Below are 21,984 nucleotides of genomic sequence, written 5' to 3' on the forward strand. Positions count from 1 at the left end.
TGAAGTTCGCATTAGTTGTGCATTTAGCACGTCGTGCTGTATTTGCTGTGTTGTGCTCAGCAACCTGCAATTAGAGTCCAGTGCTCTCCAAAGCCGCCTATTCTGCCTTGCAGACAAATCCTGGCCGAGGCCGTGCCCTACGAGCCTGCCTGTCTGCCCTCCATGGAGGCAGCATCCTCTGCCCTCCCACTGCCCGCTCTGGGGGTGCCCCTTTATTCTCGTGGCTCTGGGGATTTGGGCTGCAGCTGCTGTTTCATGTAATTACGGCGGAGTTGCAGAGCTCCCATTAATTATCCAGTCTCTCGGCTTCTCGTCTGGCAGGCTGGGTTCTCGGTTTCTTGTCTGGGTTTGAAGGGAAAGTGTTCTGTGCTGATGCTTTCTCCTCCCAGTCTTCATGCAGGGTGAACAGGAACACAGTCAGCGGCTATTTCCTTGCTGGCAGAGACATGGCGTGGTGGCCAGTAAGTAGAGACCTCATGGTTCTCCCATGATGGAGCAGTGCTTGGTCCTCATCCTGCCTCATGCAGGGCCTGTGCTGTGGTCCCACACCACATCCTTCCCTCCGAATTGGAGAGAGACAGATCTGAAGGGCAGCACATTCAGTGGATAAAGAGTTGGATGGGTATAACCAGAGGGTTGTGGTCAATGTCTCTGCATCCAGGGATGGTGGGGTCCCCTGGGGTTCCACCCTGAGACCTGAGCTCCTATATGTCTATCAGTGACACAAATGGTGGGAGGGAGTGTGTTTGTTGATGACACCACACTGAGCAGTAGCCTGAGCAGCCTCATCTATTGACTGACAAGGCCGTCTGTGGCTGAGGGTTGGAACTGGGTGCTCTTTATGGTCCATTCCATCTGAAACTATTCTATGAAACCAAGAAATCCCACCCCAAACCCATTTTGGGTGTTGAGATGAGCTGGACACAAGGAAGCATTGGTTGCTGGGGCCCAACATGCACCTATAAAGGACTCTGATAGTTGTCCTTGCACAGTGTGACCATGTCCATGTGTCCCAGCTCCTCCTGCTCTCTCTGCAGATTGGAGCCTCTCTGTTTGCCAGCAGTGAGGGCTCAGGGCTCTTTATTGGACTGGCTGGGACTGGTGCTGCTGGGGGAATCGCTGTCACTGGCTTCGAGTGGAACGTAAGAAATGTCTTGTTATCAAGGTAATAAGTGTTGAGCCATGTGGCTGCAGACAGCTGCCTGCAGCCCTTGTGAACAGGGAGCTGGATGCTTTGGAGCAGAACTTTCTACTCCAGCCCTGTATCACCCCAGCAGGGAGCTGGCTTTGTGGGTCACCAGTTTGCTGCTTTCCCATGGGTGTCATCCAAAATCCCAGGGTTCTATAGCAAAACCATGGCACATGAGGAGGTGCTGGTGGGATGCTTCTGGAGGTGAAGGGCTGAGGGGGTCGGGGTCCTGCTGGCAGGGTGCTGGGTGGTCTCTGCTGTGATCTCGCACCTCCTGTTTGGGACCACTTAGAGAAACAAACGTGTGTGAAGGGGGGGAGCTGGGGTTGGGGTAGGTGTGAATGGGGCAGTGCTGTGTGATTCCTTCCCAACAGGCGACGTATGCACTGCTGGCGCTGGCCTGGGTCTTTGTCCCAGTCTACATCTCATCTGGGGTATGTGGGTCTACCCTAATCCCAGGAGCATCCCCCGAACCCTGTGCTGGGAATGCTGCCATGTCTCAGGGAAGGTGACATGGGGACGGGATGGGGAAGCCAGCTCTGCCATCCCCTCCTGCAGATCGTCACCATGCCCGAGTACCTCCAGCGAAGGTTTGGAGGGGAGCGGATCCGGATGTACCTCTCTGGGCTGTCTCTCCTGCTGTCCATCTTCACTAAGATCTCTGTGAGTAGATATCTGTGAGTACCCCCTGCTCAGCTCTGGGGCAGCTCCCCATGGAGCCTTGTGCCCATGTGCCTCATAGTGGCGAGGCTGTGGGTGCGAGGCGCTCAGGCTGCGCTGTGCCCTGGGGTTTTATCCACGCTCCTGCAGCTCTGAGTCCTACGGGGGATTGCTGCATAGTTTAACCAGTGCTTCTGCCTGGAGGCAGCGGGTGGCTGCAGCAGCGGCTGTGTCCCCACGCAGCGGCGCTCACTGCCCGCCGCTCCGGGATGCTCCGCATCGCAGCCCGCACGGAGCCCGGGAGGAGCGGAGGGGGCCGGCATTTCCCCGTGTCCCCGCTGCTCTCGGTCATACCGAAGTGCCCTCTCCAGTCCATCCGCAGCCCTCGGTCCCTTTGTGTCCCGGCGGAGCTGCTGGGACTCGCCCAGCTCTGCCTGCCGCTCCCTCTGGGCCGGGTGGCAGTATCTGTCCGGTTCACAAGTTGGGGCAATGATACCCATTATTCCCTGGTTGTCCTAATGCCTGGGAACTTGTCAACACTCATTTCTCTTCCCTGTTCCCATGGTGCCCAGGGAGGGAGATGGTTCAGTATTTATCTTGGTGATTTGGGTTTATAGAATTTGAGGGCTGCTTGTATTGGGGTCACTCTCCAGATGATCACACAACCACCCCCTTTTACCCAAGCAATGTGCTCTGCCATGGGGGTGCTCAGCCCGCACACCTCCTGGTCCCACTAGTGACTTTGGCTGGAGGGCTGGGCATCCCCACACCCACCCTTATAGCTCTGCCTGTGCTGTTGCTCAGTCTGTGCCATACTTTCTTTGTGCTGCTGAGCTTCCCACAACCACTGAGCCATGCAGCTCCCCATAGAAGAGGGATCAACATGAGCAGGGTTACTTGGCATCTGGCACCACCCATAAGGAACCTATGCAATGGCTGGGGTGGTGCTGAGCACAGTGTGAAGCTCAGGGCAGTGGGGACAATCACTACTGCTCTGCTGACTGTCGTGGGCAGGGGACATCACTCTCCCTCCTCTCCCATTTGCTGCTCCCCAGCCCAAAGCCCATCTGAGAGATTCCATTCCCCTTAGCTAGGAACAGGTGAAGCTTTGCATGGATTTTGTGGAGAGCCCTGAAGACTCCCCTGTGTCCCATGTAACTCGTTCTGCCCAGGTTTGGGCTTGGCCAGCAGCTCCCCTTGGGAAGGCATTGGTGGTGTTGGGTAAGAACGGGTTTCCAAGTGAGGTCACTGGCAGAGGCAGGGATCTCAGTGGATTAGGAACCTGACTTCAAAGGCTTCTGCTCTCCTTTTACAGTTGAAAGAACTTGTTTTATGAATAGGTCATGCCTGGTTTTAATTAGCTTGTTTTTGTATTTGGGATGTCTTATTAACAACTCAGTCACATGTGCTTTTATTTTTTTCCCACCGTAGCAACATGATGAGGAAGGGAGGTGGGGATCCCTCTGCTTCCTCATAGCAAAGGCTTAGACTCATTTGCAGACGACTGCAAAAATGCTTTAGCATTGAGAAAGCCCAGGTTATGAAATGTCTTCTCCAGGGCTGAGCCTTCACATCTGAGCTCTGGGGCTCTGCTTCTTGTTCATCCCTGGAAGTGCCAGAGGCTGTGGGTGGTGCCCTGTACAGCCTGATGTGGTGGGAGGCAGCCAGCTCATGGCAGGGGTTGGGGCTGGGGGGGCTCTTCCAACCAACCATGCAGTGGTTCTGTGATCTTTAAGGACTTCATTCAACCCAAATATTCCATGGTTCTATTATCTTTAAGGTCACTTCCAACCCAACCATTCTATGGTTCTGTGGCTATTGCACAGGGAGGAGATGGCTGTGGGCCCTTGATTGGGTCTTTTCTGCTTTGTAGCTGAAGCTTGCAGTATGGAGATGTCTTAGTTGTCCAAGCAGCCCTACAGGAGGACATGTCTGTGATATCAGGCTGTAGCAGGGTCCCATTTGAGGGTGAAAGGCAACTCTGAAAGAAGAGCTGCTGCTGGAGGTTTTGGCATAGTTACTACTGGGTTGGTTCCACTTCAGCAGGACTTATTGGGGTGAATTTCCCCTTGGTGCTCCTGTGGGTTCTACTAGAGACATGGTCAGGCCTGAGTGCCACCAAGGACGTGTAGCATCTCCCTTGGGGTGCTGGAAGGGACAGTGGTGGAAAAGCTGGTATAAATATCATGGAACAGGCACTGAAGTGGGGCCCTCAAGCTAATGGTGCAAATGATCTTCTGGTTGGTTGATTTGTGATTTAGTCAGTGTTATGCCTAACTGTGTGGGCTCACCTGGGACATGCATGGCTGCACCAGGTAGGAGAACCCAAAGGTGCTGGATGCCAGGATGGGCACCAGGTGCCCATCTCCAGTACTCTGCAGGAAGAGCCCGCATTGCTCCCGAAGGCTGTGGCACCGTACAGCCGTACTCCTTGTCTCCATGCAGACTGACCTGTACTCAGGGGCTCTGTTTGTACAAGTCTGCTTGGGCTGGGACCTCTACCTCTCCACCGTCCTGATGCTGCTGGTGACTGGGCTCTACACCATTGCAGGTAGGCTGACCTTCCTCTGGCTTCTTTGGTTGAACCACACCACTTACGCTCCTGTTTTACTCTTTTTTGTGTGTTCTTTGGGGCTGATACTTCTCCAGACTCAGCTCATGGGGCGGCTGTTCAATGCGCCACCCAGCACTTGCTGTGCATCCTTCTGAGCCTCAGCTTGAGCAGTGACTGGGGTGTGAGCTCTCCTTTGTCATTACAACTCTGCTTTTGTAATCACTTGCTCCTCCTCTGTCTCATAGCTAAATGCTTTCTTGAGTGTGCACCTATTTGTAATCAGCTCTAATCAGCGCTTCTCCTATTACAGAACCATTACTGAGGCAGCTAAAATCTGAGAGTCCTTTGCCTAACCCGTTTCCCACCTGCTCTGCCTGCAGTGCAACTTGCTGCCGTTCCCCTGCTCAGCTGCAGGGAACTCCTCCTGCGCGTGTTCCCACGTTGGGACCGTTTCTGTGCAGCTCCAGTTGGTGCCTTTCCTTTGTGATTTGGGGATATGATGAATTGGAGATGGAAATGGGGAGCCCCTGGCTTGTAGTCCCACTCTTGCACTGCAGAACCAATGACCCTTTCCAGGATTTAATTCCAGCTTTTATTTAAGCTGAGACATTTCCTTCCCCAATAGCTCCAGTGGAGATGCCCAGCAGTAAATCCTCACCCAATATCTCTTCCCAGCCACCAGAATGGGAAAATGATATAATTATATCCAAAACGTGGTGGGTTTTACAAGGCTCTGGTTGTGAGCAAATCTCAGCCCCTCTGGGGCTGTATAACCTGTGGGTGCTCACAGTGCTTTGCTCTTTGCAGGGGGGCTGGCAGCCGTCATCTACACCGATGCTCTGCAGACAGTCATCATGGTCCTGGGAGCCATCATGCTGGCAGTGAGAGGTAGGAGCTGGGAGGACTCCTGTGCCCCATCTGCCCTGCTTGGGCAGTCCATGATAAATAAAAAGACTCAGCCTGAGCAGTTTGGTGGCCAAACAGCAGCAGTTACTTAAGGGAAGTCTGTGGTCTACCTGTGTCCCCTTGCTGCTGTGTTTCCCTTCTGTGCCATTCCCTGTGGATTTGCCATCCTGCTGGTTCTCTTTGTGGCTTTCTCCAGTGCTGGTGACCTCTTGGCTGTCCTCAGGTCCCCACAGTCCAAGTGCTTGTTGGAGTGTTTGGCTGATGCTTGGGCATCACTTCTCAGCTGGGCACAGCTTAGGTCCCAAGTGCCAAAGGTTGGTGCTTGGGGAGGGGGACGCCCAGATGAAAGAGGCCATCCAGGTGTCCTGCAGAAGGAAAGCAGTGGGGCAGGTCTGTAGCAAGATGCATGTGCAAACAAGTGAAAGGACAGGCAGTTCAGGCTTCACTTTACAGAAGGGAGGAAAGAGAGGGAAGGTCCTCCCCTACCGAGGGAGGTATCAGTAACAATAGATACCCCAGCAGAAGAAAGGACCTGTGCCAGGCAGAGGAGCTGCCCCAGCTGCTCCACACCGCAGCCCACACGTCAGACCAGGTGCTTGGGTATCACTGATCGTTGTCTGAAGTACTAATTGCCCACAGGTCCTCTGAGGCTTTCCCTTATGCTCTTGGGTGGTAGTAAGAGGGCAGCAAGGCATGGCTGGAAAATGCCCAGCGGCAGCAGCATGGCTAAGCTGTCTCCAGACGTGCTAACCCGCTCAGCAAGGTGTGTGCAGGGAGGTGGTGGTGTTGGGAGAGTGGCTGATCCAGGGGATCAAAAGGAGCCTGCTGGCTGTGCAGCTGCTGCTCAGTCTTGGCAGAGCCTGCAGGCTCACATCCTCCAAGGGCTGCCACCTCCAGCAGATCCATTGGGCTCAGCTCATCAAGGATGCTCTCCATGGTTTTGCCCTTTTTATACCTTTAGACTGTGGCAACCACAGCAATGCAGGTGTTGCTCATCTGCCAGCCTGTGACTGCTCTACCCGTGGAAGGCAGAAAGGGGTGTGTGGATGCTATTGATCGCACCTGGCGGAAGATGAGTATGCACAAAGAGATTATGTATGATGAAGTCCAAAGGACTGCTGGGGCTGTTTGGCAGTGACTCAACACCAGCACTATCATGCAACCCTTGCCGTGTCCCCTTGGTACTGAGCACAAGGACACTGCACACATTAGTGGGACTTTGCTCCTAGGGGTGGGACATAGTTCCCATTGGAGGAGCATTACTCCCACTGCAGCCCTACATCTGCAGGCTGGTTCCTTGCTGCCCTGCCTTCCTTTTCCGTGTGAGCAGGTGTAGGTGTTGCGACTTGTCGGCTGACACCTTTGGAAAGGGAGCAGGTCCGCACCCCCAGGCGCGAATCTCTGCTTTCAGCACTCAGTCTCTGCCTCTGGAGAGCTTTTGTTGGTGCCCAACGCCCATGCAAAGCTTGGGAGTAGCTGGTGCCCGGATAAACCACGCGCTGGAGAGGAGCCAGCACTGCTTTCATAAGAGCAGGAGGGGGTTGTGAATGCGCACTTCCCATATGATACTGGGGAGTGCTTTGCAAAGGGAGTAATGGGGTGTGATGTCCCAAAAGACTCAGGGCAGGAGGACAGGACCAGAGCTTATGGGTTGGTGCTGAAAGTGGCCACTTTGCAGGGAGGGTGTCATCCTGGAAGGGTGTATGGGGAATGAGTATTTGCAGGAGGCAAATGGGTATTGTCCATGACTGGGAAGGATGCATGGAGTGGAGGGTATCACCTCTGGATGCTCTGGGTCTCACTTTGAGCCTGATTTGTTTTGCTGTTTTGCAAAGTGTTCCTCTTCCCTGCACCTTAAACTGCATCTGAGAAGGAGGGAGAACCTTGTTTTGGCAGGAGCAGCCCCTGCTTGGTGCTGGGACCTTCTCCAGCCCTCAGTGAAACCCTTTCCTCACTGTGGGTAGCTGAATGATCCTCATCCACAAGCCCAATTAGGGTCCCCAAAAGCTCTCCTAAAAACAATGCCTGATTCCCCAGGACTCCCAAATTCTGCTGTTAGCATGGAACATCTGCAAGCAGGGTTCATCCAGAGCCCCCCTGAAATAGGGAGTTGGTGTTGGGGCTGAAGCAGAGCCTGGGGCTGTCTGGGTAGGATGGGATCCAAGGCAGCTGTGCAGGGCTCGGAGCTGCACATGCTGGGTCTTGCTCATGGCACGTCACCCTCAGCAGGAGGAGGATCCCAATTCCTGGGAAAAGCACAGCGAAGAGGGGCAATTTGTTGGGAATTTTGGCTGGAGGCTCATTAAGGATGGAGCTGTGCAAGGGGAATGCTCACAGGGGTAGAAAATGCTTCTGTGTTGGGTGGATACCAGCACCGAGGCACCCTGGGCTACAGTGAGTCAAGTCAAAGGTACCTAATCTTCAATTTTAATAGTTGTAGGTGCGTTTCCCATACTCTAGGAGCGGGGAGCTTTAATAACAGCTTGCTTTTACAGTACAAAGTCAAAAGAGGCGTGGGTCCCTTTTGTCCCAGACGTTGGTCACCCTCCCGAGGGAGGGCTGCAATGGGACATGCTGTGCAAAATGGTGATAGAAGAGTCTCTTAAATAACTAAAATAAAATATAATCACACCCATGAGCCTCCCTCTGCAGGAAGGGGGTCAAGGAGGGGGCAGCAGTTCTCAGTAACGAGTTCTCAAGTGTTTTTCTGGCTGATCCTGGAAGCAACCAGATGGCTTCCAACCAGCCTCCTCCAATGATGCCTTCCAGCTTTTGATGCCATCGGAGGCTACTCCAACCTGGAAGAGGCCTATCTAAAAGCCGTGCCGTCCAAGATCGTTCCCAACACAACCTGCCACCTGCCCAGAGCGGATGCCATGCACCTCTTCCGAGACCCAATCTCTGGAGATCTGCCCTGGACAGGGATGACTTTTGGGCTGTCCATCATGGCCACGTGGTACTGGTGCACTGACCAGGTAAATGTAAACAAGATTCCCCTGCCCCGCATGGCAGAGCATCACCTGCAGTCCATCCACCTGCATCCACCCCTACTGCTCCTTCTGGCTGGTGGGCTCGGGGGGCTTCTTTTTGGAATCAGTAGCACCTGGAGCTGCCGTGACCTTGTTCTTGAGGTGCTTGGACTGGGACAGTTTGGAGAGTGGGATGCCGAGCGGTGTCCTCATCTCCTCAGCTGCCTTCTGGCTCTCAGGCAGGGAGCTCAGAGCTTTGCTCACTGCCCTGGGCTTGCTGGGGCTGAAGGCTTTGCCCTGCCAGTAGGGCTGGCTGCCTGCAATGGTCTTTTTGGGCTCGCTGCTGTCCCTTCGGTGCTTGCTGGCCCCGGGGTTTTTCTCGCATGGTGGGGAGCAGGAGGGCTCCTTGCCTTGCTCCCTGCCTGTGAGGTTCCTGGGGCGGTAGCGGTAGATGTGTGTCCCCTGTTTGTTAAAGAGCAGAAAAAGAGCAAAATATGACCCATGGTTGTCATAAAGATGCTGTTCCCCTATACACTCGTAGTCTTTATGTACAAGTCCCTCAGCTGCTTGGTGCAACCCTGTGCCCAAATGCTTTCACTGCGCTGCTCACCCTCTGAATGAAAACTCTCCTCCTGGTTTAGGGTTGCAGGTTGCCTGGTGTGTGGAGGTGCAGGTCCCTGTGGGATGGGGCTCATAGTGGTTATGGGTCTCCAGGGGTTCCACTGCCTGCTGCAAGGGCATAACCCAAACCACTCAGTGAACTGCAGAGAAACCCAACTTGTGCTGTGGACACGTGTGTAGCTTTGTGGTGGGGTCCTACACCCAACAGCACCAGCATTTGGGATGCTGAGGATGCATTCAGCAGGGGGAAGGCTGACATTGGGGGACTATTGGTGACTCAGCCATGTCCCTGTCTCTCTGCAGGTCATCGTGCAGCGGTCACTCTCTGCAAGGAACCTGAGCCATGCCAAAGCTGGCTCCATCCTGGCCAGCTACCTGAAGATGCTGCCCCTGTTTGTCATCATCATGCCCGGGATGATCAGCAGGGTCCTGTTCCCAGGTAAGGGCAGGCGTTTGGCTGGGCACCAAGCAGAAGCCACTGCGATTGGGTGCACGAGAGATGGGACCCAAAATAAAAACATGTAGTGGCACTGATGGTGGGAGATACCTACACTGTTCAGGATGGGAGGACAAATAGCAGTTGGCAGCTGTGGAAAACTGCAGATTTCCCAAGAAAAGATGGATGGGCCATCTTCCTCATGCTGTTGCTGCTCTCCAACCGCAGATGAGAGGTTTCTACAGAGCTAACCAAGGATGGCTCTGTTTAGTGTTATTACGCATAGGAGAAACTATTCCCTGCACGTTTCCATCAGCTGAGCACTGGCTTTCCTGGTTCTGGCAGCACCTCAATTATCTCTCACAGAAAGGCCCAGACAAGTTATTGCAGGAACATGAAGGTACCTGAATGCTTTGAGCAGCGCAGTGAGGGCTTGAATGCTGGAGCAAAGCCCTGGGCAGGGAGCGGCGGGTGGACTCTGGACTAATACCCTCAATTCCTTGTAAGTACAGATTAGATGGACTTGGCTGCTCAGCTGGGGTCACCCCCAGTGGCATCAGTGACATGAGCAGCAGGGCTGTCCCCCTGCCTGCTTCATGGAGCCCAGGCTCCTGTGAGTGCTGCTGACAGCATTGCTTGCCTGCGGCAGCTGCCAGCCCTGCTGCTCCACCTCATTATGTGTCCGTGCGCTTTGCTTTGATGCTAATCAAAGTGCAAGGAGCTAGAAAACAAGGTAGAGAGGGATACGCCTACATGCATAGTCTGTCCCACAGAGTGGTGCCACCACTGTTGGGTGATGGGATAGAGCTCTGGGCACAGCCCCGTGCCATGTGTTGGTCTTTAATTCCAAAAAGCCTTCCTTTTATCCATCTCTTCCCTGTGCACTCTTGGCTAGCTATCGCATGCCCTCTGGACACCAGCACCTCCTGGTTGTCTCCTCCAGCTGCTGTGGTGGTAAAAGAGGAGATTTAGATTGGATATAAGAAAAATGCAATGACCAGGGAAGTGGTGGAGTCACCATCCTTGGAGGTTGTTCCAGAACTATGGATATGTGGCACCTAGAAACATGGTTAGTGGGCATGGTAATTGGGTTGGGGTTGGTGACCTGAGAGCTCTTTTCTAACCTTAATGGTTCTATGATTCTATTTAGGCACATGCTTTGGTGGGCATGATGGGGGTGGGGGTGGGTTGACAGTTGGATTTGGTGGTCAATGATCTTATGGTTCTGTGACCCAATGAGATGAGGCTAGACTAGGATATTTAGTGTGGAGAAGCTCGCAGATGGCCTACCTGTGTGGCACTGGTGGGGTAGGAACCGTTGCTGTCCAAGATGGTGCGGGGCAGCACACACCTGATCTCCACAGCATTACTCCTCCTCTTGGCCATGTCCTCCAGGCGGACGTGCTTGAGGGATGGGAGGCTCCCCAGGGGGCTGAGGAAGGTTCCTCGACTGATGTGGGGGTCGCTGAGCTTCCTCTGGATGGGCACAAACTCCCCATTGTGAGTGACATCTGAGTTGGTTCGCCGCAGCGGCCCGTAGCGTTCCCTGACCTCAAAGTACTCATCTGAAATGGAGGAGGCATTGGAGCGGCGGTAGCTGTGGTCAGCAGAGCTGCTGGAGCAGCTCTCCTGGTCACTGAGAGTGATATACTCCTCCTCTTCCTCCTCCTCCTCCTCTCCCAGCCCATTGTGGGCACAGGGAGGCCCCTTGTCCTCCTGTGTCTCCACCGCTGGGAGGTGGCAGCTCTCCGGTGAAGCTCTGTTGGGGTTCTCCTTTGGTTCTTGCCTTGAATCTACATGGTCAGCCAGCAGTGGCTGCATGTCACCCTCTGGGGCACTGCTGCTGTCACATGGTGTGCTGGCTTTGGTTGCAAGGCCACCAACAGGAACAGTCCTTGGCTTTGGAACTGGGGGCTTGGCTTCCTCAGGTGTCTCCTCAGGCGGCTTCAAGTGGTGGCTCAGTGGTTGAGTGGCTGATGTTCCCATTTGCTTTGTCACCCAACCACTGCTTTCAATGGGGCTGGTGGCTGGTGCCACAGGAGCTTCCGTGTGGACCTGTGGGGTCTGCCTCTGGCAGAGGGGCACTGGAGGTGGCGGCTCTTGGGTTGAGATCTTCTTGGCTTCCAGCTCCCTGTTCTTCAGCATCTGCCGGTGCTGGGCACTGGCCTGGGAGACGTCGCAGACTTTGATGCGGTTCATTTGTGAGAGCTTCACATTCTTTATCTTGGGGTCAATGATATTGATGTAGCCCAAGACTTCACTCCCAGGTTCTGGGTCGGGCTCAACCCAGGTGGGCAAGTAGTCAAACATGTTGGCTTTCTCCAGGTTCAGGAGGCCGGGGTGGATGAGCAGGGAGAGATCTGCAGCCTCGCCATGCCTGTCTCCTCCTTGGCCCTCGTGCAGCCCTTTGCCTTTGTTTTCCACCTTCTGTGTTTTGTCCTGGTTCTCAGATGAAGTCTTGCTGATCTGCTCTGCGCTCTTGGCCTTCACCAGGGCATATTTAGGGTTTATCAGCTTTTTCACCATGGCATTGGCAGGGGTCACCGGGACAACAGAGGGCAGCGTTACAGGCTCGGGTTCAGGCTCCGCACCCATAGAGATGGACTTGAGGCTGACCCCCTTGGACATGAGGTACAGCTCCTGGAACTGCTTGTCAAACGCCTCCACCACTTGGCCTGAGAGCACCGTGATGACGTTCCGATCCGTCCTTGCTGCAGACCAAGTGAAGCTGGAATGGAAACGTGTTGGAAGCTGAGAGGTTGCTGGTACATGACACACCTCCTTGCCAACCCTATTAACCAGGGGGGTTAATAGTGCTAGTGAGAACATGATCTTGCTATAAAAATTAACAATGATGGTATTAATTAGAAGCTCTAATCCCAAATGAGAATGAAGGCTTAGAGTCAGGAATTTGAATTAAAAGAATTCTTTTTAGTGTGGGTAAGCTAGTTCTTCATTTTAGTGTTGGCTGCTTCTCCTTTCCCAGTTTAGGTTAGTTAAGAAAAGGGACTTGTAAACAAGTGTGTTTTTTGTTGTGGCCAGAATACAGGAAATGTTCAATTTTCATGTTTATGAAACGTGTCTTATAGAGCTGAAAACATCATCTCTTTCAATCCAAACTAGTTTTCATTTGGACAAATTGGATAACGCTTGGGATTGTAAATATTTAACAGGGAAATCTGAGGTCAGTGTAGAGCTGGGGCTGGCTGGGCCTCAGAATTCCTGTTGTTCCCAGTGCGTGGTGTTGTGCATTGACATCATTATGTCCCACCGCTGCCCCAGTCCTGACCGTGGGGTGGCCTTAGGATGAACTTAGGCTTCCCTTGTGACATGGTCCTCTAAGTTAGGAGCTGGGGAGCAAGGCTGGGACAGGGACCATGAAGGTCCTTTGACATCAGCTCTATGGGGCAGGTGAGAGAGGACACCACTGTTACCTGTAGGATCCACACATGGCCCGGTCTCCATCCACAAACATGAACTTCTGGGCCAAAGCCCCTTTGAACTTGGTGGCAGAGCGTGTGAAGAACTCTGTCCCTCCCGTGCTGCGGACTCGGAGGTTCTGCAAAGCAAAGGTGAGGAGCCGTGAGCAGATGAGACCAGGATGGATGTCCTCACACTGCCACCTCCCCACTGTGCCTCTGCCCCACTTGGAGTTGGCTCCAGCCCCGCACCAAGCCACGAAGTGCTGACGTTCAGAGCCCTGTGGCTGATTCCCAACCCCAGCGAGCAGTGGGCAGCTCTCCTCGCAGTCTGCTCACAGGAGACCTCAGCGATGAGGAGATAAAATAACTTGCCCAGGGCTGCGCAGTGAACCACAGACCTGGCGCCAAGAATTTCCTGCTTTCCCCACGGTGTCCAACAGCATTTTCTACCTCTTGAACTCACTCTGCCCGCAATCACAGGTAAACAGCGTGTGATCCTGCTGCCAAAAGCTTTCCATCTCCTATGATCTATGTGAAGGGCACCATGCAGGAGGCAATTCTTCTCCTACCCCCTGGGAGATGTACCGGTGGTTTTTAGGGCACAGTGCTGACCTCAGCACAGCGCATGTAGGTCCAATGTCAGTGATCTTCCCTTGGGTCTGCTCTGCTCCTAAACCTGAGCATCTCACCCTGAGTTTTAAGAGTGGGTGAGGAAAAGCAATGGGGCAGCACTGGAAAAGGAGCTGTGGGGACATGGGTCCAGGTCCAATAGAGTGGACTCCCTTGGAAATGGGGATTAAGTACTTTTATATGAGAGCATTCTCATTCCTCCTGTTCTGCTGGGATGGTGGTAATGCTCTTGCTAAAGGCACTGCGTCATTGTTAGGTTGCGCCCTTCATTTCTTTGTTTGAAGCTCCTCACCAGGTTTCAAGGCAAGTTTTATGTGCTGACTGGAGAAGTTTGGGGTATTTTTTGTGCATTTGATTTTTTTCTTTTGGAGCTTTGGTATTTTTGCTTAGTGCTGAGAATCTGGTGCCTGGCTGCAGGCAGCTGGTGGCGTTTGAACCACTATAAGCATAGGACTGAACTGGGATTGTTCAGTCTGCGAGGAGATTGTATTAAGGTGGGGACCAGCTTATTCTCCCAGATAACAGTGATAGAACAAAAGGTGATGGCTTTAAATTGTATTGGGAGAGGCTCAGGTTGTATATTAGGATGAATTTATTCTCCCAAAGAGTGGTCCAGGCACGGACACTGCTGTCTAGGGAGTGTTGGGTCACCATCCTTGGAGATATTCCAGAGCAATGGAGATGTGGTGCTGAGGGACGTGGTCAGAGGGCATGGTGGGATGGGGTGGTGGGATTGTGCTTGGAGATTATGGAGGTTTTTTCCAACCTGAATGGTTCTATGGAGTCTATGCTTGGTGTGGGGATGGATACAGGAGGGTCACATCAGGGTGATGTCCCCATGCATGGCAACCCCATGGCACTGCCCTCTCACTCTCAGCCCAATCTGCACACAGGCAAGAAACAGCCTGCGTTTTTCTTGGGTAACACCCAGGGAAACAAAGCTCCTGGCAGCAGGTTGCCGGCTGCCTCAGCCTTCCCCTTGCCGCAGTTGGGTAAGATCTGTTTATTTAATCTCTTCCAAAATGAGTGTGGAGTGAGCGTGTGCCTGGCTGCCGAGCCAGAGAGCAGCTCAGAGCGGGCCTGAATCACACCCCAAGCACTCACCCTTGCTCAATGCAGGACGGCCTTGCCCAAGCCGCCTCACTAATTGCACAGCGCAGAAGGCACCGAGATAACGATGTTCGTTTCGTTAGCATCTCCTGGCTTACGCAGCAGCTCCCAGCCACTGCCCTAGTTTCCTCACTGCCTCCTGCCCTGCTGAATACCATCCCAGCAATCTGCTTGTGACAAGCAATATGTGGCAAATCACCACTTCCAGAGTTTTGCCGAGCTCTGCAGATGTTCTCCTGCTTTTCTGGTCCTGCCAGCAGGCAGCCAATGCCTGAGAGTGTGGTGTGTGTCAGCGCTGGCTTTTCTGGTCTGGGAGCAGAGCCCTCTCCGGGCTGCAGGTAACTGCATAGGGAAGCTCAGCTGGTTTAGTTGTCCTGAGCAGCAACTACACAGAGCTTTTGGACTCATAGGATGGGGAGTGTGCAAGGCTGGGCTGGATGGGTGCACAGTGAGTGCCACCGTGGTGTCCCCTCCTGTGGGGTGCTGGTCCCCAGAGCTGGCACAGCATCACGGCTGTGCGCCAGCCTCCCTGTTGCTGGCAGTGCAGTGACGTGGCTGGAACGTGTTCCTGCTTAGCTCGCTCTCTGCCCTCACCGTAAGCAAATCTGAAGGGAGCATGCCCAGGCGAAGCTGCTTGGCATCGCACAGCCAGGTGACGTCAGGCGGAGAGCATCGCCCATGTGCCAGGCTGCAGGCGTGGAGACTGGGAGCGGAATCTGCAGCCCGAAAGTGAAACTGTGGGGTGCAGCGGTGCTGGGAACACAGGGATGGAGCAGCATCCCACTGCCCCCCTGTCCCAGCAATGGGGGACGTGTTCTTCTGACCTTCCTGTCCCTAGTCCCTCTTGGAGCATGGTGCTGGGTTACACTCTCGTGCATGGAGTGTGGGGCTGTGCTGTGCTTTGCTGTGAGGTAAAACAGGTAATGCTCAGTGTGTTACCTGTAGGGCTGGGTTAAATAGTAAACCCAACCTCCTCATTGTGCACAAAGTGCTCCCTGCTTGCTCTGCTTATCTCGCCGAGGCACAGTCTGTACAAGGGGAATCTGCACAAAGCTGAGTCGCGTGCCTCTAGCTGCAATGTGCTCTGTCAGCCCTGTTCAGTTGCTAGGGTGCAGATTTGGGGCACTTAGGGATCAAGCCCTGAGCTGCCAGACGTTGCCTATACTGTTCTGTTTCCCTCCTTTCCCAAAACAACTCATGCACCATGCATGAATTTCTCTCTCTCTCCTCTCCAGCTCCTACAGGGAGAGGTTCAGGTTGGATACTAGGAACGATTTCTCCTCCAAAAGAGTGGTCACAGACCGGCACTGCTGCCCAGGGAGATGGTGGGGTCACCATCCTTGGAGGTGCTCCAGAGATGTGAAGATGTGGCACTGAAGGATGTGGTCAATGGGCACAGTGGGATGGGCTGGGGCTGAGCTTGGGGATCTGAGAGGGCTTTTCCAACCATAATTATTCTGTGGTTCACGTGTTTGCTTTGCAATGTCCCCTGCCTACACAGAGCACCACAGCCATGGCAGTAGGATAGGGATGGCTCAGAGCCTCCCTCCATTCTGCTCTGCCATGTGGAGATCCGTGTTCTCATCTTCCACCTGCTCTTCTCCATCCTGGATGTAGGCATCAGCTACAGGACGGATGGATCCAAGTCCTCTAACGCTGCTCTGGGATTGTAGCATGGGGCAAGAATTGCTCCTGGCCCCTCAGGAGCTCTCTTAGCACTTTCTGAAGGAATCAGACCAATTTCCCCACTGCCTTTTGGCCAAGCAAGCTATAGCTGGAGGCAGGGGAGCCATTTGTTCCATGTCCATGGCCACATCCCATGCAAATAGAGCAGAAGAGCCCAACCTTGCAGCTGCAATTAAGGACTGTCCTTACCTTCAGGTGCCCGGCGTGCATTTGCGCTCGCTCACACATCTGAAGGAAGTGCTTCACATTGGTCTCATCCAAAATGATGTAGACACCCACTTTCCTCTTGAAGCCCGCATCCAGGAGGTCCTTGAAGATGTCGACATCAGTGAACATGTCCATGACCACAGCAATGACCTGCAGAGAGGAGGAGAGAGATGATTCCACACCTCACTGGTAACAGCATGTGGCATGATATACAGTGCAAACGCAGAACAGAGCTGGGATGGCAGCACTTGTGTCCCCATGCAGTGACAACGGTTTTGTCAGTGTCACAGAGCTGCCTTTGTACCTGGGATGTTTGCCATTGTGGCTGAGGTACGTCCTGCACGTGATGGAAGGATGCACCATCTGGCACTGGGAGTGGCACCAAAGGTCACCCCACACCCACAGGTTTTGTTTTCCTGCAGGTGGTATCGGGTGCAGCACAGGATGGGGCAGTGGCCATGCAGCCATGTCTGCCTCTTCCTCCTGCACGGGGCGAACACAGCCATTAGAGATGCACTGGGGCACTGGTGTATCATTGTGCCATGCTGGGGACTCTGGTGTCCCCATCTCAGGGCATGCTGCAGGGTAACACGGGACTGAAGGGACCGGAGAGTGCTGGGTGCTTGCACAGCTGGGCACATCCAGCCTGAGCCACTCTGAGCATCATGATGCCTTTTAATTAGTGCCACAGGAGGTGGAGAGCTCTAATTATGAAGGGAATCATACTTTAAGACGCTGCTGGCTCTTCTCTTCCTCTTCAGCAGATGGCTGTACAAGAAGCAAAGCCATGTGTTCCCTCCCCATCCTGTGCCATCCGCTGCACTTGGGCATTTTGGTGCTGTGAAACCAAGAGGGGACCTCACAGTTCTGCCAGCCTTTATCCTGTGGGCACCTTCCTGCATTCGGCTGAATTCACTTCTATCCTCCCTGAGCGTCTCCTGATGGGCTTCACCATGAAAAGACAAGTCCTCCCCATATCAGTGGGGAAACTAAGGCAGACAAGAAGGTGATGCTGCGCCGGGGGCTTGGGATGGGTTTGGTGGCAGATGTGCTCCATCACAGATGTTGGTGCTCTCTGTGCTGTGGTCACGTCCCTGTGTGCCTCATTCCATCTGTGGCACGCTTGTAAATCAGGGCTGATGGCAGTCACCAGCAAATGGTAATTGCAGGACTTTCTGGAGAAACCGGCGCTGTGGGCAGAGTGATGACACTGTATCGGGGGTTCTAATGGGAATAAGTGCTTTGAAGGGGAAGGAAAGGTGAAAAGTCCTTCTGCTGCAGTGTGGGACGGTGCTTGGCAGCGTGCTTAGCAGAGGCTGGCCCCTGTTTTGGGGTGTTTTCTCACTGTGGATGAGACATTGTGGACAGGATGGTGCGTGGCTGAGATACAGGGGACAGTAATGTCACCATATCCAAAGCCCTTTGCTGCTGCATCACGGTGGGAGGCTTGCCTACCCCTTTGCCATTCATCCAGGTGGAGGAGAGGATAGAGGACCTGGATCTAATGATGGGTGCTCCCCATGCCCCAGTGGGGATGATCCTTTGCTTTGCTTTTCTTCCTGGGCTCCCAGAGCTGCTGAGATCTGCAGGACACAGCGCTGGTGCCAACACTGTGAGCAGGGCATCCCTTTGGGCACAGGGCAGGCGACGTTGGATCCTTCTGAGCCGCTTTGATGAGCGCCCAAACTGCAGGATCACGCTTTATAGAGGAAATTGCAGCTCTTTCTTAAGTCACTCTGAATCATCAGATAATAGCTTTTGGAGCACACCATGTGGGCACTCAATAAATTAGGCAGGCACCAACGCACAATTAGAGGAAGCGTGTTGGGAAGAGGGAGAGATGGGACAAGGAACACCAATAATTGCTCTCTCTCGTCGAACCTTTCATCCAGGAACGGCAGAAGGTTTTGTAAACAGTAATTAATAGGGCCTCCCAACCTTTGCTGGAAGTTGCAGAGGGCAATTAGAGCACCACGATCCCAACTGGGAACCTCAAGCGCAGAGAGGTCAGCCTCATGGTGTCTCCATGGCTCTGTGCTGAGGTGTGTTCAGCCCCATTTCTGGTCAGAGGGACCTGAGATGTAGTGAGGAAGAAGAGAGGAAGCTGCCCTTCCTCCCCAACAGTGCCATGAGCTGAGCAGCCCAGGGGACAGCATCAGGGGCGATGGCCATGGGGGAAGTAACGTGCTGGGATGCCCAGCGTTGTGCTGCATTCTTGGCCACAGAACTGGGGATATGCCAGAAGAACATAGCTGTGGTGTTGGGATCCTGCCTGTCTGCTCCCCCCTTCCTTCCCATAGTGAGGAGCAGATCGTGTGCAGCCCTGCTGCAGCTCGCCTGGATTTGTCTCTTGGCAGAGTAAAGCTCTGAACATGGCAGCACTTGGTTTTGTTTGCATGCGTTCGTGGGCTCAACCTCACCACCCAAGGCACCTCACTCAGCTGGATGGCCTTTGCTGTCCCCACTGTGTTCACAGCCCATGACTAGGTGTATGACATCTCATCCTCTGCAACAGCCACCTGGGCTCAACTGTGTGACTGTGGGTTCAGCTGTGGGGTTCTAAATGGAGTGGAAGGGTTGGGGGAGTGCATCTGCTGAACCCCAATAGTTCCTTCTTTGTTTCTCCCCCCCTCACTCCCCTGCTCCACTCACAGGGAATTGCATCCTGGCAGCCTAGAGATGCACCCAGGGGAGGTGGGGATGGTGCCAGCCCTGACTCAGGGATGGGTGACTCACAAGATGCTGCCGGCACAGGGGAAGCAGTGAGCAAGCAGAACTGGGCAGGAGCTGCAGAGCTGAGGCAGAGGCAGCTGGAAAGAGCTGAAGATGAGACATTGTTTGTGATGGGAGAGGTCTCCTCATCCTCCATCCCACTTGTGAGGCTGAGGCTCCAGCCCTGCCCTATCATGCCGTAAGGACGTGGCTCACCACAATGCCCTTTGGCAGGGAAACATCTCAGGTAAGAACAGAGCACCTCACTTTTGAGAGTGCCCAGTGCTGGGCTTGCTGGGATCCGTGCCTCCCAATGCATCCCAGCCCATCTCCTGGGGTCTACCTGTTTTCCTGCTGGAACACCCTGGTGTTGGCTGCGGCTCTCTCTGAACTGAATTTCTGGAGGGTTCAACCGCCATCATCATTAAATTAATGGGCACTGGTCCTGCTGTGCTTCCCTGCCAGGTCTGGGTCACTGGGAGATCCAGTGGCCTCTGCCCATCGCTGCTGGTGGCCTTCAAGGCTCGCCACCATGTCCTCGTTCCATTGTCTTCTTTCCCATGAGATCAGCCTGACCCTATTGCTCATGCACCCCAAATTTCTGTCCTGGTTTGCTGCCATGAGGAGGAAAAGCCTCAATCCGAGCCCAGCCTGGCAAGGTGGGTTGCGGTGTTTCCCCTAACAATTTTCTCCTACAGCCAGGATAGGGCTGACACAGAGCAAAGTGCTGCTCTGCAGCTGGACTTGATTCCTACAACAGTGCAAGACCCGAAGCTTTGTTGCTTTGTCCCAGGGCTGAGTCTGGCTCCTCTGGTTCCATCCAGCCTGCTGCTGCACTGTGCCCCAGGAAAAGCCACCATGGGGCAGCCAGGACTAATTTTTCTTCCCTATGGAGACTTCAGGATGAGTGACACGGCCATGGAAAAGGTCACGTTGCTCCCAGAGGGCATTAGACTAGACCAACAGCATCATCTTCAGCAAAAACTGATGACTGAATATTGGTTATTCTGAAGGAATACGGAAAAACCCAAATAACCGACCTCGATGCCTCAGCCTGAGCAGAGGACAGGGACCACCTGGCTGAGCGGGACTTTGGGATCCATCCTGAGCGGCACATCCCGCAGCCATCCCCACCCCACCGGCGGCACCTCACCTTCTGAGCCTGGCAGATCATCTTCCTCACCACCTCCTTGATGTGCGTCTGGCCCTCGATGGGCGGCTGCATGTAGACGGTGGCGCGGGTCACCCCACGGTAGGCGATGGTCTCGGGCCAGCCGAGGTCCAGCTGTGGGATGGAGCGGTCGGACCTCTGCGGCCAGTACTCCAGGGATGGGGCCACGTCCTGCTCGTCCCCTTGGCTGTTGTGGTCGCCTTCGCTCCCTGCTGTGCTGCTGCCATGGGGTGGGATGTACTCAGAGCCAGGGTCATACGTCTCAAGTGTGTCCAGGATCTTCTTGAGCTCCAGCTCGGAGAGGAAGTCCCGGATGTTCTCCTTCTTCAGGACCTCATAGAAGGCATCAGGGCCGCGGGCGGCCAAAGCCTCCAGGGCCAGGCGCTGCTCCTCGCTATAGAAGAACTCAGGCTTGGACTCGCTGGACCTCCAGTTGACGTGGCTGTCATCCAGGCACTGCACCTGGGAGAAAGCCATGGCGACGGCACACGCCGCGTCCCTCCGCCAAGGGGAACTTCTCTGTCAGTAAATACGGAATCAATTCCTCCCCAGTCTTTACATAGGTGACTCGCTTTGCTTTGCCCTCCCCGGTTCAATGTGCAGCTGGCGACGCTGCTCCCTGCTCAGCCGGCTCCTGCCACGCTGGGCAGTGCGGGGAGGAGGATCTGGGTTCCTGCTGCGGGCAGGGCAGATCTCAGCCCCGTGCACACACACGGCCTCCTTTAGCTCCGGCTCCGTGCTCCGCTCATCCTTCAAAGCAAAACAAAAGAAAAAGCAAAACAAAAGGAAAAAAAAAGAAAAGAAACAAAGGAAAAGAAACAGCTTCACAAAGTGCGCTCAGAGCGCTTCTCGGCCCAAACATCGGCCGGATCCCGGTTGTGCAGCAGCTCCGCGGTGCGTTCGGTGCCCGACAACGTCTCCGCCGAATTCTTCGGCATGTTCACGGGTCACTCCGGGCTGCCGCCCGCGCGCAGTGCCGGGCCGGACAGGTAACAGCAAGAAGTGAAAAGAGGAAAAGCAGAGTGATTCATCGCTCCGCCCTGCCCCACCTGCGGTCACATGCTGCCTGACATTCCCAGCTTGGCTCGGCTATTAACTCTTTCGATGGGACCCCGAGCGCTCCTTCAGAAAATCAGCTCTGCCTGAAATCCCGTCTTTCTGTCTGTGCCTGCTGGGATTGCACTTAGTTTTGGGGTTACAAGTAGCTGTGCCCCGTGTTTGAGCCCTCCTGCTCTGCATGGAGCAGCTCTTGGGTCGGAACTGCGGGACGGGCTCTGCTGAGTGGGGGTTTGCGGCAGGGACACGGCGCTGCACTGGCAGAGTGTGATATGAGCTGGGAGATGGATTAAAGATCCCCCCCCTGCGTTGGCCGGGCAGTGATGGAGGGGAACGTGGAGCTTTTGGGCAAAGGAGGATTTCGTGAATTGGGTTCAGATGTCAGAAAGGAAAACGCCACGGGCTGCGTCTCGATGAGCCGCTTGGGTGCAGTTGGTCTGGATCTGCGGCCGTGTAAATGAGAGCCCAGCTTGAGTCAGCATCCTCAGGGCAAAGCAGCAAAGGGCCGCGTTCTGCAGTGAGGCGTGCAGGGAGCTGGGCACCAACCTGCACCTTTCGTCCCCTTTTATCCGTGTAGGGCTTTCTCTCCTTGTCCTCTCCCAGCTCCTCCTGGAGGAGGTTCAGGTGGGATGTTAGGGACAATTTCTTCTCCCAG

General features: G+C 54.4%; 2 protein-coding genes across 3 annotated transcripts in view; one reads left to right on the forward strand and one right to left on the reverse strand.

Moving 5' to 3' along the window:
- The window catches only part of SLC5A10 (solute carrier family 5 member 10), a 28,703-nt gene that overhangs the window by 247 nt on the left and 6,472 nt on the right, over positions 1-21,984 (forward strand). For both annotated transcript variants that reach the window (XM_085513933.1, XM_015876971.3), the window contains exons 2-9: positions 390-461; positions 1,038-1,142; positions 1,564-1,623; positions 1,748-1,852; positions 4,295-4,400; positions 5,211-5,291; positions 8,079-8,284; positions 9,203-9,338. In XM_085513933.1, the coding sequence (XP_085370059.1) occupies positions 390-461; positions 1,038-1,142; positions 1,564-1,623; positions 1,748-1,852; positions 4,295-4,400; positions 5,211-5,291; positions 8,079-8,284; positions 9,203-9,338 (871 nt within the window). The remainder of the gene's footprint in view (positions 1-389; positions 462-1,037; positions 1,143-1,563; positions 1,624-1,747; positions 1,853-4,294; positions 4,401-5,210; positions 5,292-8,078; positions 8,285-9,202; positions 9,339-21,984) is intronic.
- Positions 7,721-21,324, reverse strand: SACK1G (scaffolding CK1 anchoring protein G). The gene is made up of 5 exons (XM_015876970.3): positions 20,256-21,324; positions 16,373-16,540; positions 12,770-12,894; positions 10,626-12,063; positions 7,721-8,740 (listed from the first exon to the last, which is right to left on the reverse strand). Exons 1-5 carry the CDS (start codon positions 20,748-20,750, stop codon positions 8,357-8,359), a joined length of 2,610 nt encoding a protein of 869 aa, XP_015732456.2. The 5' UTR covers positions 20,751-21,324; the 3' UTR covers positions 7,721-8,356.

This window comes from Coturnix japonica, chromosome 13, assembly GCF_054131305.1.
Source record: "Coturnix japonica strain WE chromosome 13, WE-NBRP24, whole genome shotgun sequence".
Taxonomy (NCBI): domain Eukaryota; kingdom Metazoa; phylum Chordata; class Aves; order Galliformes; family Phasianidae; genus Coturnix; species Coturnix japonica.

Coding starts and splice junctions, on each gene's coding strand:
- SACK1G (XM_015876970.3), bottom strand. CDS start 20,750: ATGGCTTTCTCCCAGGTGCAGTGCCTGGATGACAGCCACGTCAACTGG. Junction 16,541..20,255: donor TGATCTGCCAGGCTCAGAAG/GTGAGGTGCCGC, acceptor TCCTCTCTGCAG/GTCATTGCTGTGGTCATGGA. Junction 12,064..12,769: donor GCCATGTGTGGATCCTACAG/GTAACAGTGGTG, acceptor TTTCCATTCCAG/CTTCACTTGGTCTGCAGCAA.